At 51.1% G+C, this 16,361-nt stretch overlaps 5 protein-coding genes across 5 annotated transcripts; 4 read left to right on the top strand and 1 right to left on the bottom strand.

Annotated features, from left to right (window-relative positions):
• Positions 1–611: 611 nt before the first annotated feature.
• On the top strand, positions 612–2,023 carry car2 (ornithine-oxo-acid transaminase; the record flags this gene model as incomplete). Its single annotated transcript, XM_043270704.1, has 2 exons — positions 612–1,076; positions 1,136–2,023. 2 exons carry the CDS (start codon positions 612–614, stop codon positions 2,021–2,023), a joined length of 1,353 nt encoding a protein of 450 aa, XP_043126639.1.
• Positions 2,024–3,735: 1,712 nt separating this feature from the next.
• Aspvir_007523 (ATP-binding cassette transporter YOR1) lies at positions 3,736–8,047 on the top strand (the record flags this gene model as incomplete). Its single annotated transcript, XM_043270703.1, has 3 exons — positions 3,736–3,984; positions 4,040–6,658; positions 6,713–8,047. The coding sequence occupies 3 exons, from the start codon at positions 3,736–3,738 to the stop codon at positions 8,045–8,047; spliced, it is 4,203 nt and encodes a 1,400-aa protein (XP_043126638.1).
• A 502-nt stretch (positions 8,048–8,549) lies between these two features.
• On the top strand, positions 8,550–9,663 carry Aspvir_007522 (uncharacterized protein; the record flags this gene model as incomplete). The annotated part of the gene is made up of 6 exons (XM_043270702.1): positions 8,550–8,582; positions 8,660–8,695; positions 8,806–8,896; positions 8,917–9,087; positions 9,117–9,417; positions 9,471–9,663. 6 exons carry the CDS (start codon positions 8,550–8,552, stop codon positions 9,661–9,663), a joined length of 825 nt encoding a protein of 274 aa, XP_043126637.1.
• Positions 9,664–11,540: 1,877 nt separating this feature from the next.
• Aspvir_007521 (uncharacterized protein) lies at positions 11,541–14,191 on the top strand (the record flags this gene model as incomplete). The annotated part of the gene is made up of 5 exons (XM_043270701.1): positions 11,541–11,776; positions 11,833–12,056; positions 12,137–13,140; positions 13,184–13,476; positions 13,525–14,191. 5 exons carry the CDS (start codon positions 11,541–11,543, stop codon positions 14,189–14,191), a joined length of 2,424 nt encoding a protein of 807 aa, XP_043126636.1.
• Positions 14,192–14,491: 300 nt separating this feature from the next.
• Aspvir_007520 (anion exchange family protein) lies at positions 14,492–16,223 on the bottom strand (the record flags this gene model as incomplete). The annotated part of the gene is made up of 6 exons (XM_043270700.1): positions 14,492–14,995; positions 15,041–15,184; positions 15,233–15,436; positions 15,484–15,659; positions 15,790–16,064; positions 16,120–16,223. 6 exons carry the CDS (start codon positions 16,221–16,223, stop codon positions 14,492–14,494), a joined length of 1,407 nt encoding a protein of 468 aa, XP_043126635.1.
• Positions 16,224–16,361: the final 138 nt, after the last annotated feature.

The raw sequence follows: 16,361 nt of genomic DNA, 5'->3' as shown, positions 1-16,361 counted from the left end.
GCCGGCAAGAAGCGATGGGATCCGCCCCGGTCATGCAGTGGAGGCGCGGAAACGATGAGTAATGGACCAGACGACAGTCGACAAAGGGATGAATATGGACAAAGGTTGACGAACCGGAAGCCCCAGATCGGCCAGGCGAAGAAGGAATAAAGTCAGGTGGAAAAGCAAGCTGAATGGATCATTGCAAGAAAGGTGGATCGCCGACATCATGGTCGCTGGGGATAGCGCGTAGACCTGCACTTAGCGATATACAGCGGGTAAACCTGCACTTAGGGGTCTAGTCCTCCTTCGGAGCCATGCCTCTCGCCTCAAAAAGGTGACACCCAGCGGGTCTCAAAGGCTACGGTTTGGAATGGCGATTTCTACCAATTTGCTCTTCTGCCGTTTTCCCATTCTTTTCTACGGTGCTCAATTCTGACAGGTGTTTCCCATCCCGTGCTATTAAAGGACGGTGACTTGCTCGTCTCGGACTCTTCAGCGGACTTTTCCTCCCCCACCTTATCTTCCTCTGTTACGCTCCTCACTTTATCTTCGAACCTTCCTACTTCATATTATCCTTGATCAATAACACTATCTCTTTCAAGATCACCTCCTCTCTTCGTTCCGCCAGCATGTCTGCCAACGGAACCAATTCTTACCATGCGTCCTCCACCCAGGAGGCCATTCAGGCGGAGAAGGAGTTCGCAGCCCACAACTACCACCCCCTCCCTGTTGTCTTTGCTCGTGCTCAGGGCACCTCCGTTTGGGATCCTGAGGGCCGTCACTACCTTGACTTCCTGTCGGCGTACTCTGCCGTCAACCAAGGCCATTGCCATCCCAAGTTGGTGGCTGCACTAGTCGAGCAAGCCTCACGATTAACCTTGAGTTCCCGTGCCTTCTACAATGACGTATTCCCCCGTTTTGCCGAATTCGTCACCAAGTACTTTGGTTTCGACATGGTTCTGCCCATGAACACAGGAGCGGAAGCCGTGGAAACAGGAATCAAGATTGCTCGCAAGTGGGGCTATAAGGTTAAGGGCATTCCGGAGAACCAAGCCGTTGTTCTGAGCGCGGAGAATAACTTTCACGGACGTACTGTAAGTGCACGAGATCAATTGACTCGATCATTATAAATTGACCGGCCTTTTTAATCTAGTTCGCAGCCATTTCCCTATCTTGCGATCCCGAGTCGCGCGAAAACTACGGTCCGTATCTGCCAGGTATCGGATGCACAATCCCTGGGACAAATAAGCCCCTCAAGTACAACGACAAGGAAGCCTTGCGGGAGGCCTTTGAGAACGCGGGACCCAACCTTGCCGCCTTCCTGGTAGAGCCTATTCAGGGCGAAGCAGGCATTGTCGTTCCCGACGATGACTACCTGCGGGAGGCGAGAGCTCTGTGTGATAAGCACAATGTCCTGCTCATCTGTGATGAGATTCAGACGGGTATTGCCCGTACAGGCAAACTGCTCTGCCATGAGTGGAGCGGAATCAAGCCCGACCTGGTTCTGCTGGGCAAGGCCATCTCCGGTGGCATGTACCCCGTGTCTTGTGTCTTGGGTCGCAAAGACGTCATGCTCACCATTGAGCCTGGTACCCACGGTTCCACCTACGGCGGTAACCCTCTAGCCTGTGCTGTGGCTATCCGAGCCTTGGAGGTCGTTCAGGAGGAACACATGGTTGAAAGAGCCGAGAAACTCGGTCACGTCCTCCGCAAGGGCCTGGAGGCTATCCAGAACCCAGTTATCCAAACCGTTCGGGGCAAGGGATTACTCAATGCGATCGTCATTGACGAGTCCAAGACCAATGGACACACTGCATGGGATCTCTGTATGCTGATGAAGGAGAAGGGCTTATTGGCCAAGCCAACCCATCAGAACATCATTCGCCTTGCTCCTCCCCTCGTGATCACTGAAGAAGAGATCCAGAAGGCACTGGAGATCATCGCACAGGCTGTTTCTGAGCTTCCAAACCTCAAGGGTGAGGCAGAGGACAAGGTCATCCCAGGCCCAGAGAAGAATGTCAAGATCAACCTTGACAATTAAGGAGAGTTTGGCAAAAGTCTTTAGAGTTCCTCAGAACTAAGGAACACCCAGCACGCAACGTATTAAGCCATCGACCACGAGCTTCTAGCCCTTCGTCCGCTATGCAAAGCGTGAACGCAACCCGACCAGAGACGGCAATGTCTGCTGGCCGCTGGAAGTGGAGAAATGAGACACTGTCTCGCTCAAGGCGACGAAAGTACTCATCGACCCTCGATGGTTTTGCTTATTTCCCATAAGGATGGGACAATAACTTGATGCCAGTTATGAATGAACTAGTCTAGGTTTGAGTAGTAAGGCTCAGTTTTATTTAGAATGCAATCATTTTAGCATCTTTCATGTACTTCTCAAGATTCGCTTCAAGGAAGCAAACAAAAAGCTAAGTAAGTACTACGTAGGGCAAATGCCATGAGATAGACCATATGTCTGGCTTTTCGTCTACGCGTTCTCATTCCCCTCTTCTTTCTCAACGCACATTTTTTTTCCCCCTTGCTATTCCCTTTTGTATAATCGGAACCGTTTTATGACACAAAGTATCTATATCTCGAGACTTTGAGAGGTTGTGAGGAAGAACTCAGATATCCTAACCTGGAAAAGCTTAGCCCTTGTCGGAGCTCGATTGACCGATTGATCACGTCTCGATTACGGATATGCGGCAAGTCGGCGACACTCCTCCCCGCATCAGAAACGGCATTCCAAGATACGGCCTGTGGCTGTCGCTAAACAACCAACTGGTGGAATCATGAAGAAGAAATTCTTATCACCTCCGGATTTAACAAAGGTTATATCCTTCAAATATACCAGGTTATGACTGATCGGGTATGGCTTGCCAGGTTATTATCACGCCGTTTTTTGACTACTAAAGGCGTTGTTCCCTGGCCATGACTGTGCAGTGATCTGACTCATACAATCAAGTGTGAACAAGGGAGAATACAAATAACATCCAGTGAGTCTCACCTGGATTGATCTGCGACGTCCCTTGCATACTCTCATTCTCAATACTAGTCAATTATACGGCTGCTGGCCTCTCTTTCATCCATATGATTTTTTTTGTATTGAGCAGGTCAAATTATCGCAATCCTCGGCAGTTCGCCTTTTAGTTTCTGCAACTGACTGGTGAAGCGTGCAACTATATTTCTGGTGGATACTTAGCACACGATTGGTTGGGTACTGTCTTCCAGGTCTGTATCCCTACTGCTCCATGTATTTCCGTTTGATGATGACTCGTGGGCGGTTACTAACCCGAGGCAAGATTCATCCCGGACGGTGTTCTCAAACCCGTCGATTGACTCCATACACGTAAACAAGGGATGCAATCGCCAAAATTGCACCAATTCTTAGTTACCCTTTATCTGGGACCAGTGACCAGCCACGGAGTCGGCCTGAGAAGCTTGATCAATAGGCTGAGCCAATGACACTGAGGTTCGGTTGGTAAAAGAAAGTAAGTATTATTTTCGCATCCAAATTCCAGCCTGATCGGCTTTCAACCCTGAATTCGAACGATACCATAACGTGGTGGCATCTACAGAGCACAGTTGTAATGGCTCGCTAATTTGACGAACTTCGCAGAGCATTGGGTAGCAGAGAGAATACGAAGCTTGCTGCTTCTTATCATCTACGCCGGGGACGCTCTACACGCACACTACGCGGGCTTTCGATACATGATAATGTTATTTCAGGCTGATTCATCAACAATCCCGTAAAACCACAACGAGATGAGCAAGACTCCTCAACCTCCATTGGAGGTGGTAGTACCTCAGGAGAAATTGCCGCTTGAACAGAATCAGGCAGCGGGAACGAAGGACCAAGTTACTCCCCAACCACAGCTGTCCAAATGGCGCAAGCTGAACCCTTTGCGACTGCAAAAGGTACCTCCTGTTCCCAGTGAGAGACAAGTGACTCGGGAATATGGGGCGAATATCCTTAGTCGCATCTTCTTTGAGTGGATGACCCCCTTTATGAAGGTCAGTCTAGAAATCTCGAAACCTAGAAAGTCAGCATGTTTACAGAATCGAATAGGTGGGTTATCTCCGACCATTGGAACCCAAGGATATATGGACCGTCAACCCGGACAGAGCAGTGGATACCTTGTCGGACAAGCTTGCTGTGGCTTTTAGGAAACGAATCGAGCAAGGGAGCAAGAGACCTCTGGCGCGGGCTCTTATCGACACCCTAAGACATGACCTTGTGGTTGGTGGTATATGCCAACTTGTTGGCATGATGTGCATGATTCTATCGCCATATGTTGTCAGGCACCTTATCACTTTCTCGACCGAAGCATACGCAGCCCATATTCGCAAAACACCTGGGCCACACATTGGACCGGGCTTGGGTTACGCCTTTGGCCTTTATGCCATGCAGGTGCTGCAGAGTTTGACTATGAATCAGGCGTTATATCGAGGGATGGTTGTCGGAGGAATGGCCAAAGCGGGCCTGACATCTCAAATCTTCGCCAAAGCGATGAGGCTGTCAAATCGTGCGAGAGCTGGCGGGAAGCCCATCGATGACGCAGGACAGAAACCCACCGAAGGAAGTCCGTCTAAAGCAGCAGCAAACGATGCGGCGAAAGAGACTGCCGGCTGGAGTAATGGACGTATCACCACGTTGTTGGGCGTGGATGTGGATCGTATCGATACAGCCTGCGGCATGCTTCATATGCTTTGGGTTTCACCCATCGGTCTTGTCGTTGCTCTGATCATACTGATTGTCAACATCGGCTACAGTGCACTTGCCGGGTACGCCCTCCTGGTTGTCGGAGTCTTCGCTCTGGCGTGGGCGATGCGCCTCCTGGTGCATTTTCGAAGGGCCATCAATAAAATCACCGATCAGCGAGTTACTTTGACCCGAGAAATATTATATAGTGTCAGGTTCGTGAAGTTCTTTGGCTGGGAAAGCAGCTTCCTAAAGCGACTCGAGGCCGTTCGCAACCGCGAGATCGGCTCCATCAAAAGACTCTTGTTTGTCCGACACGCTGTTGTAGTGTGCATGGTCTCTTTACCAACATTCGCATCGCTGCTGTCTTTTGTCACCTACGCTCTGTCGGATCATGGCATGTCCCCGGCTCGCATTTTTGCGTCCTTGGCATTGTTCAATGTGCTTCGCTTGCCACTCATCATGCTCAACCTGACTATCACACAGATGACCGATGCTTGGACTGCTATGAACCGAATCCAGGAGTTCCTTCAGGCCGAGGAAAAGTCTGACCCGGTCGAATGGGACACAACCATGGACAAGGCTATTGAGGTCGAGCATGCATCATTCACCTGGGAACAAGTGCAGAGCAACAAGGGAGAGGAGAAGAAGGAAGAGAAGCCGAAACGTAACCAGGTTTCGCCGAAAGGCGCAACAACGCCCAGCAGCCCGCCCAGCAGCCCGCCCGACGGCAACAGTGACACAACTGAGCATGCGCCGTTCAAACTCACCGATATCAACCTCGAGGCGGGACGCAATGAACTGCTTGCTGTGATAGGAACAGTAGGGAGTGGCAAGAGTTCGTTGCTCGCGGCTCTGGCGGGTGACATGCGCTTGACGGAGGGTAAAATCCGAATGGGTGCGACTCGATCGTTCTGCCCGCAATACGCCTGGATCCAGAATGTGTCAGTGCGAGAGAATATCCTCTTTGGAAGTGATTACGACGAAGAATTCTACGACCGCGTGATTGACGCATGCGCTCTACGACCCGATCTGGATATTTTCCCGAACGGGGATCAGACGGAGATTGGGGAACGAGGCATCACGGTCTCTGGAGGCCAGAAGCAGCGGGTCAATATCGCCAGAGCCGTCTACTCCAAGGCAGATATCGTTCTTATGGATGACCCGCTTTCAGCAGTTGATGCCCATGTTGGACGTCATATCATGGACAAAGCAATCTGCGGTCTTCTCAAGGATAAGTGTCGTGTCTTGGCAACCCATCAGCTTCATGTCCTTAGCCGGTGTGATCGAATTATTGTGATGAAGGAAGGCTCCATCGACGCTATTGGTACCTTTGATGACCTTGTACGAACAAATGAACACTTTAGGGAATTGATGTCAAGCACTTCGCAACAGGAAAAGCAATCGGATGACGATGTCGACCAAAATTCGGACAAAGCCGAACCGGCGAAAGACCAAATTGACAAGGCTAAACCAGCAGCTGCTTTGATGTCAAAGGAAGAGGTAGCGACGGGGTCAGTTGGGTGGACTGTTTGGAAAGCTTATATCACCGCCTCTGGATCCTTCTTCCTCAACTTCATTGCCTTTTTTGTGCTGCTGGCCTGTCTCAACGGTGGTCTAATTATGACCGGCCTGTGGATCTCTTATTGGACGTCCGACAAGTTTCCAAACCTGACCGCTGGCCAGTATATGGGAATATATGCGGGAATCTGTGCAGCACAGGCTTTGGCCATGTACGGCTTCGCACTACATGTGACCATTTCCGCAGCGCATTCTAGCAAGACAATGCTGCAGCGCGCAATATACCGAGTCCTGCGAGCCCCGATGGCCTTCTTTGACACAACCCCGTTAGGACGGATCACGAACCGGTTTTCTAGGGATGTCCAGGTGATGGACAGTGAACTTGGCGAATCTATTCGCATGTTTGCCTTCACGTTCACTCAGATCCTTGCCACAATGGGGTTGATCATCGCATTTTATCATTATGTGAGTACCAGAGGGTGAGGTGCGTGGACTGAAGTTGCTAACCACCATGACCAGTTTGCCATTGCATTAGGTCCCCTGTTCGTCTTGTTCTTACTCGCAGCGGCCTACTATAGAGCTTCTGCGCGGAACCTGAAGCGGCATGATTCAGTGCTTCGCTCGACGGTGTTTTCACGTTTTGGCGAGGCCATCACCGGTATCGCAAGCATCCAAGCGTATAGAATGGAAGGGTACTTTCAGCGGAATCTGCATGAAAGCATCGACTCAATGAATGGTGCATATTTCCTGACTTTCTCCAACCAGAGATGGCTCTCGATTCGCCTTGACGCTATCGGCAGTCTAATGATCCTGGTGGTGGGGATTCTGGTCGTCACCTCTCGTTTCAACGTCGGGCCAAGTATCTCCGGTTTGGTTCTGTCATACGTTTTGAACATCACTTTGAGTTTGCAATTCACCATCCGGCAGTTCGCTGAAGTTGGGAATAATATGAATGCCGCTGAGCGGGTCCATTACTATGGCACCAGCTTGGACGAGGAAGCGCCCCTTCAGTTGGTCGAGGTACCACCGAGCTGGCCCGAAAAGGGAAGAATTACGTTCTCGAACGTGCAAATGCGGTACCGTGACGAGCTGCCTTTGGTGCTCAAGGGGCTCACGATGGACATTCGAGGCGGGGAGCGTATTGGCATTGTTGGGCGAACAGGTGCCGGCAAATCCAGCATCATGGCCGCGCTATTTCGTCTCACCGAGCTTTCCGGAGGAAGTATCAAGGTCGATGACATTGACATTGCGACAGTTGGGCTGCATGATCTTCGCACTCGTCTTGCTATTATCCCGCAGGATCCGACGCTCTTCCGCGGCACGATCCGCTCAAACCTGGATCCGTTCGATGAGCATACAGATCTGGAATTATGGGCAGCGTTACGCAAGGCACATCTCGTTGGCCAGGAGCTGCCAGAGGACGAGTCCCAGGAGGGCACACTTACGCCATCATCGATGAACGAAAAGCAGCAGACGGTGCAGCGACTGCACCTTGATACCATCGTCGAAGAGGAGGGACACAACTTCTCACTCGGCCAACGGCAGCTGATGGCTCTGGCGCGTGCTCTCGTTCGCGATGCCCGCATCATCATTTGTGACGAGGCGACCTCATCCGTTGACTTTGAGACGGACCAGAAAGTCCAGGAGACGATGGCGCAAGGATTTCAAGGCAAGACGCTGCTTTGTATTGCTCATCGTCTACGGACAATCATCAATTATGATCGCATCTGTGTGATGGATCAAGGACAGATCGCCGAATTCGACACCCCTCTGGCGCTGTGGGAGAAGCCGGGCGGCATCTTCCGCAGTATGTGCGATCAGAGTGGAATCACCCGGGAGGATTTTGAGACTTGATGTGATTGTTCGAGGTATATACTTTGATAGTATTCATAATATGATAGAAGTTGCGAACTAATTGACTTGTGGCATCGTTACATCAAAGCTCATGCTCAGCAACACAATCCTTAACTTTTTTTCTTGAATCACTTAGGCAGAGACTATTGGGTGACGCTGTTAGCTTGTCTGCTGATCTTGAAGCAATTCACCCGGATGACCTTGATAAAGCTTCATAAATATCATCACTACAGAGGCGGATCCAGAAAATATCTCCTGCTCTCAACATGTTAGCACCATCGGACCTAAAGTGGGGGTCTATTTAGCCCTAGTTTTGGCCCTCAACGTCCGGACTAGTTAGCTTACGGACTTTCCTCTCTTTTCCTTTTCAAACAGTTTCGGGTTCTACTCCGTAGAAATAATCAATTCCTTCACAAGCGAGCAAATGTGGCATCCGACATGGCAATCATATTGGCCTGGCGGGATCCCAGCGACCATCCATCTTCATCCAACCAAGCAAGCTATGCCCGTCAGACCTTTAAGAAGAGACCAAGAGGTGGCTGCTATTCGTAAGAGTATGCATGCAAGTCATCTATCCATCTATCAATAACTTACGTATACACATCCCTCTAGGAAGAATGGCGCCCAACATCCAACGCTGAGGACAAAGTACGTCAACGAAGCCTTCTGGTAGAGAAATGGGCAGCAGCCAGTCAGGACCTTCGAGGCGTCAGTGCGTGAACTGCCACTCGCATCTGAATGAATTAACACATTCGCAGTCCTACCAGCTTCGTGCCCCATCGCCATCCTCAGCATTAGACTACCCAGCCCAGCGTCTGCACTGGCACAAGAACCTCAACCCGACAAGCGGTTCGTGTGTCTCGCTCTAGTACACCGCCAGACGCATCCGCGCAACTACACCCGTCTCCTCAAGTTCCTGATCCTGCTCTACGTCCACCAGGACGGGTGGAACGGCGTCCACCCCTTTGATCTGGCGGGTGCTGGACAAGCCCCCGGATGCCATATTCGGCTCTCATCTCCCTTAATCCGACCACGGGTCTGTCTGCGCATAGCGACTCACTTAGTCTAGCGCACGTTCTCCCGGCGCTGTTCCTGGAGACTGCGGATTTCAATGTGATTTCCATGACACGGTCTGGGACGGTCGTGTTCGCGAACGGGGCTGGATACACTTGGTTCGTGATTGACCAGACAGGATTGGAGACTGGTCGGATGGCGCTGGTGGAGTACGCTTCTAATGGCGATATCAAGGCATCTACCCTTCGTCGGCCATGGAATATGGAGCAGGTGATGTCCTTCGGGCAGATTCTAGGTCGTAGTGTGTCTGAGCTCGCTCAGTCGGGTATTGGTGGTCATGAGGGTTACAATCAACCGTATGTTATGCCATTGGTTCAGTCATGTGTTTGTACTGATTTTCTGGTTATAGTTTGGATATGGACCTGCCCATTCTTGATATTTTGGAAGCAGCCAGACAACGAGGTGAGTTTCTTTGTGAGGGGTATGGGAGTCGTGAGGTGTGGTCTGGTATTATTGAGCAGAGTGCACCGGGGTATTTAGAGTTGGAGGCTCGAGGCCAAGAGGTGGATTTTGATCTGGCGAGTCTGCTGCCGATTGACTGATACATCGAGAGGCAGGGTTATTGCCAGTTGAAATATGGGTTCAGTGGATGCAGGAAGTCTGCAGTCAATACATGGGGACTCCGGTCTACCACGAAGTTTGCGGAATAAGCGGGTAGCAGAAAGGAAAGTCACTCATATATGGTAATATACACGCTCTTGATACAATATAGGCTTTTGATATTATCATTCATCCCGACTCTGACGGTGTCTATACCAATTCTCGCTTGCACCAGCTCCGTCACCCTTTTCGGGCGGCTTCCAGGCAACTAGTCATCGGCCAATCTATACGACACCTGAACCTCTGTAACTGCTCTTTGGCGGATAGATATCTCTGCGCAGCTCAAGATTGAAGATCATTAGCCGCGAGAACAGGCAGTACAAAAGCTCAAATCAGCTCTAGTAAGATCACAGTACTGACCTGTAGGAACATGGTAGGTACCAAGGCCATCCTCCAGAGTTCGCTGGTTATACTCGGTATTCATTCGTGTCAGCGTCCACGGGAGCATGACTCGAGTCTGTGGTTGGTCTAGATGAGGATTTAGGGTAACTTTCTTTCCTTATTCCACTCTTGTAGTAGGTAAATAAAGCACTCACCTCTTAAAAACGGTCTATTGCGGTTTATGAAATGATTCCAGAGTAGAAGAAGGGATGCAGGGCCAGTGACAAGTAGAGTGACAAGTGCAATAATGGCCTCCACTGACCAGCCCATTCTTTGGTCTATTCGCAGAAGACAGACCGGCAATGGAAGTCGTTGATTGTGTCCAGAAGGAAAGCCATGGTGAGGTGAAAGGAGAGAGCCTTTTATCTCTTTCATCCTCCATAATAAGTGGCATGAAAGCATTGAGTGTAGACTGTAGATGCCAAATCCATCCGGTGCTGAAGCTTGACAATACTGATTATGGTAAACACCAATCAGATAGCTTGGCCATTGGAGGATCTAGCAGCTAGCGCTTCCTAGGAGGAGGCACTAAAAGTACCTAGGTAACACCTAGGATACTTAGACTGAAATTCTGGTTATAAATCAATAGCAGCTGAGCAAGCTCTCAACTCCCTGACTAACTACGAACTAGCTAAGTACTTAATAGACAGAGCTAGCGTAGTAGTTTCCTCGTTTCACACAAGGATGAGCCGAGAACTTGAGGCTGTACTGCATGCCTAGGTCATTCCAGGCTTGACCTGGCGATTCAAACTCCGTTTCCACTGTAGATACCTTCTAACGGTACCCAAAGAGCTCTTTCGTCCGAATTTAAAGATCACTTGCAATCATTCAGAAGCTCTACAGGCGTCGCGTGCCCTTGAAAGCACCAAGACCCGGCATGGGATGGTGCAAATGGAGGAACACGACAGTATACAATGTTGGCAAAGCAAAGCATATTTCAGAGACCATGGAACTGGGATTTTGAGCTGCAACTGCTCTCAACCTAGACACTTGTATTCTATCCCGCGGAAGGCTTGCGACGTATCAGGTTTGTCCCGGGGCCGCTACCCTTGCGTTGCCTAGAGATAATTTTGGCAACCCAGGTCTTGTCGCGAAAGACATGAAGAGAATAATTAAGGGGCAACGCACGAAGTACCTTTGGAGGATTACCAGAATTGCGGACTGGCGGTGTGGCTGGGGGAAAAAGGAAAGAAAAGACGAGGAAATTACGGGGTAAAAAGAAATAATGGAAAACTTGGATGTATAACGCCCCGTGTCAGGGATCAGGTAAGCTTAGTCTGGCGCGACGTTGCCTGCTGTCATTTGTCGAGACCAGAATATACACAGCCCAAGCCATTATCTATTGGACAAGGCTGTGAGCCTCAGAAACATAATCTGTATCTTCTGGTACGATCCAATGAGAATTCATCAATTCAGCAAGGAAATTCTTCTCTTTCGTATGGCGCTGTCTACACCCCTGGAGATGGAAGGATATAAACGAGCCATGGGCAGCCCAACTCGAAGAAAAAGAGTCATCAGACAAACAACGAAAAATGGATTCATGGCTCGAACCAAGGAAGAAGAGACCGAATGGCAGACTCACCGCGACGAGCTCAAGGCCTTGTGGCTGGATCAGCGACGGACTTTAGAGCAGATCCAAGAGCATATGTCCCAGAGGCACAGTTTCCGCAAAAGGTCAGTTGGTTATACCCCTCGAAAGTCGTTCAGTCCTGGCTGAGAGAACGTCTCAGCGCACCTCAGTACACCCGGCAGTTCAAGAAATGGGGCTTCAAAAAGAACTTGACCGACGAAGACTGGAAATTCGTTGCGCATCGTCGCGAGAAGCGGAAACGAGACGGAAAAGACCCGGGTGACGTCAGGGTGCACGGCAACCTCATCCCTGAACCAAAGGTCAGAAAGGAAACAGCTCGTCATGTTTCATTATTGTCGCAGTGTTTGGGGATGGGAGGCTCTGGTGCGTATCTATATATGGCTCGCTTCTCTATCCTGCTTCGCACTCACCTCGTCGATATGCTGACCTGTTCATCATCTCAGACCCCAAGACTCCTGAAGGGGTCGTCGTGGGTACGCCCCGGTTAGAAATAGACGGTACTGTGTCCGACGATTCCGCGGTCGTCCTTGCGACGGACTGGGGCCAGGGCGTGAGCGTTGATGATATCGATGTTGGAACTTCAACAATGTTCCAATCCACCGATCGGGACCCTCACGCCTCCCGCATTGAGGTCCCGGAGCCGAGATATTCGCAGTTTTCTTTCCAAGGGAATGTGGCACCCACCGCAACTCCTTCCGCAGCTCCTTCCTATCTCAGGCATGCTACCTTGGACCATCGTCTGCCTGTGTCAATGTCTGCTAGTACACCAATATCTATAACGACGAGCACACATATCCAGGAAGACGTTGATTCCATCGGCAACGCCATTGCTGAAGAGACCCGCTGGACACCCTTAGAGCAGACCGATCCGTACAGAGCTCCTACTCCCAACGATCCAATTTCAGTCCTGGAGCATATTACCGTAGAGGATGCCAACCGCGACTTGACAAGACGAGCCGAGGCGATATTTCAATCGCCTTCCCCGGAGAATATGTCTCACTATCTCAGTCTCTGCGTCTACCTGTCGTCTAATAACATGATGAGCCAGACGTCAACGTACGGTCTGGTATTTCTTATCAAGAAAAGTGGCTTTCAGTCAAGACTTAAAGCCCTCTTGAAATCAACAACCAGGACAATCGAGATAATCATGGGTAACCTATTAGCTAGTGCAGCGGCCGTGGGAGACATTGAGATCTGTCGAATCCTTATCGAGGCTGGAGCGGATCTAGATGCACCTAGTGGGATGGGTATGCGAGAAACAGCTCTTCACCGAGCACTCTGGGAGAATAACGTGGAGTGTGCGAGGACGCTGCTGGAGGCAGGTGCAAACCCCAATTTAGCAGTGGATGAGCTGACACCACTACACACGGCATACGATATGTCCGAAGCACTTGATTTTGTGGACCTCTTACACCAATTTGGAGTGACGTTAATCCACCGCAAGGCTGTGCCCTAGTCACGCCTCTGCAACGTGCTGTCCTGCCTTGCAGGCAGCGGTTGAAAACGGCCATGTGTATATGGTGAAGATGCTACTGAAGCATAGCGCGAAGATCAAGTCAGACAGAGCTAAATTTGACGGGATCTCGGTGATGGAAGCTGCCGCCAAGACATGCAATCAAGAGCTACAACTTTTCCTCGATGAAGAACCTGACATCATATCAGCTGAGCCCATCACGAAGAGTCAAGTTATAGGGCTAGCTCTGAACTGCTGGAAATGCGACGTGCCTTTGCTGGAGCTGCTGCTCAAGGGAGGAGCAGCCGTTAACATTAACCCATGCCCTCAGTCGAAGGAGCCATTTCTTCAAATTACAGTAGAATGACACAACTTTAGAGTGGTGGAGTGTCTGCTTTCTGCAGGGGCCAACATAAACCACCACTGGGAAAGCAGCTTGCCTGGCAATGTCACGGCCCTTCAGGCCGCCGTTTCTACGCAAAATATCGACACCGTCCTGTTACTGCTCGAAAGAGGCGCCGACGTCAATGCACCAGCAAACAAGAATGGAGGGAAGACTGCGCTGCAAAGAGCAGTATCACAGAACCATCAAGTTATGACGGAGCTCCTGGTGCATCATGGGGCTGATGTCAATGGCTCGCCCAGTCCAGTCCGAGGCCGGACGGCTCTCCAAGAGGCTGCAAGCTCGGGTTATGTGCAGCTCTCTGAATATATACTGGCTCATGGAGCCGATATCAATGCTCTAGCAGCACATTTGGGTGGTGTCGCCTTGCAAGGGGCCGCGATGCACGGCAACTATTGCATTGTGATGATGCTCCTTCTGGCCGGGGCAGATGTCAATGGGGCGCCTGCCATTGAGCAGGGATTAAACGCCATTGAAGCCGCTGTAGGGAACGGCAGGCCTCTCATTCTACATCTCCTGTTGAACTATCACCCTGATACCGAAGAATTTGAGATCACGAGAAAAAGAGCGGCGAAACTTGCACTCGCAAATGGTCTCCTGGCCATTGGGAGATTTCTACTGGCTTATCGTAAACATCCTTGAAGAGGTGAATAATGCGATGTAGGTTACTGAAGGCAAAAGTTCATGTTGTTGTTCTTATTCACACAGATCGTTCTAGTACTTGAGTGTTCTAACTTTTACGCCCCAACACACGCTATTTCTCTCTTGCGCCATCTCTAGCAATACATCCCAACCGCTAACGATGGATACTTCCCGCCCTCCTAGTCGACCCAAACCTCTGCTCCGAATAGCGCCGCTCCAGCCCAAACCTCTCATTATCAGGCTGTCCCGGAAACCTCGGCGGACCCCCCAGACTCGCCAACACCGCACTATTATTCGCGGTCAAATCATCCATGACATCCAGCTCCTCGGCATAACCCACACCCGAAACGGAATCAACGCAATGATCAGAATCGGGAACCCAATCGCCGCAATCGTCTGCGAGATGGCCACCGTCGCCGCAACGCCCACCACCTGGCAGGCGATATACAGCGCGACCTTGCGCCGTCGCACAGTCAACAGCGGCTCATCGCGCTGGATGAAGCGGTTCTCGCGCGCCAGGAAGATGAGTTTCTGGAGGATGCCGTTCGACTCGATGGAGCCCCAGCCGACGGTGAAGAAGACGCCTGCGAAGACGGCGGCGGGCATCGTGTGCAGGACGATCAGCAGCGGGCGGGTCATGGTGCCGATGATGAGCAGGCCCATGAGGAAGTGGGAGATGCGTTGCTCGACGACGGCGGTGGCGGTTACGATTGGGCGGCGGATTTCGGCGCCCTCGCCTTCGGAGGTGGAGATGGTGCGGAGGGAGGTTTTGTAGATGGTTAGGGAGTCGGTGTGTACGGGGGCCTGGATATCGATCAGCTAGAACTGAGAGAAAGGGGTAGGGCTTACCTGGGGCACTAGGCCGTTTGGCAATGGGATGCCGGTGATGCCTGCTAGGAAGGTGGTGCAGCCCAGGAGGAAGAAGTCCCAGTGGAAACGGGCAGGTTTCTTAAGGGGGAATCGTCTTGCTTGGGCGGTTAGGCTGCTTACGTTCTTTTCTGGGTTAGTGCTGTTTGTTTTAAGAGAAGTGAGGAGGCATACGTGGTCGTAGTAGAAGAGGAGCATCACCAGGAACCCAAAGGGCAGTGCGGCGAATACCCATTTGGCATCGAGCTCCCAGAAATGGATGAGCCAGCCGCGCGGCTGGGTAGGGTAGAACGCCCGGGTGATGGGGACGAATGAGACGTGGGTTGCTTTGAGGTTACCGGGTATATGTGAGAATCCTACCCAGAAGATGGTCCCGATCTGTACGATGTGAGTGATTTGACGTCTGGTGAACCAGGAATACACACCACATATGCGTAGTCGGCCAGTAAACCCCCGAACCACGGTTTCCAGATGGTGCTGGAGCCGAGCCGTTCCAGGCCGTAGATGGTGAGAAAGTACAGGATGGCAACCATAGTGCTCATGAACCCGGCGGTGTTGCCGCGCGTGGTAAACTCGGTTACTAGTTCCTCGACTCCTTTGACTACGATTGTCAGTACCATAGAAATCCTATAACCGCAGGTGAACTCACTGCAGTAGATAATCCCGACATAGGGCGCCAAACGACTCGGACGAAAAGTCTGTCACATAGCGCATATAATCACACAAGTTACAGACAGCCACGATCCAGTGGAAGATCGCCGCCCAGATGGCAGTCCAGCACATGAAATTCGGGTAGACGGCCGGCTCGTAGATAGTCACGATATCGTAGATGGTGTAGTTGAACAGCGAGATCAAACCCGTAATTCCGACGATGGTCAAAGGCTGCGCACCCAAGACACTGAAGATCATTGCTGCCATGGCAGACGAGAAGAGCGCCTCGTTGATGCCGTAGAACTCGCCAGTGCGGCGGTACATATCCAGTGTGTATGCGATGGCAGGGAGCATGCTATAGCGTATCAGTAGGCAGATCATTGGCGGGCGAGAGTAAAGAAAAAGCCCACTTGACAAGGTACATCCGGATAGTACTTGCGACGACGCGGTATCTCCAGGCATCTGTGATATCACTCCAGTAGTAGGGCGGCCGACGACGCACGTCGTTATACATGCCCCGCGAGAGATTGAGAGCACGGAATGACTTCCATCCTTCGCGGCCCTTGTATGTGTATGACGGCCATGATTTCTCTCTTGTTAGAGGCTGGTCGGAGGATATGATGGGGTAGATGATGCATGAGATGGACTATAC

Source organism: Aspergillus viridinutans, assembly GCF_018404265.1.
Source record: "Aspergillus viridinutans IFM 47045 DNA, scaffold_5, whole genome shotgun sequence".
NCBI classification, from domain to species: Eukaryota; Fungi; Ascomycota; class Eurotiomycetes; order Eurotiales; family Aspergillaceae; genus Aspergillus; species Aspergillus viridinutans.
Note: the sequence above shows the minus strand (reverse complement) of the source record. Positions and strands in the feature narration are given on the sequence as shown.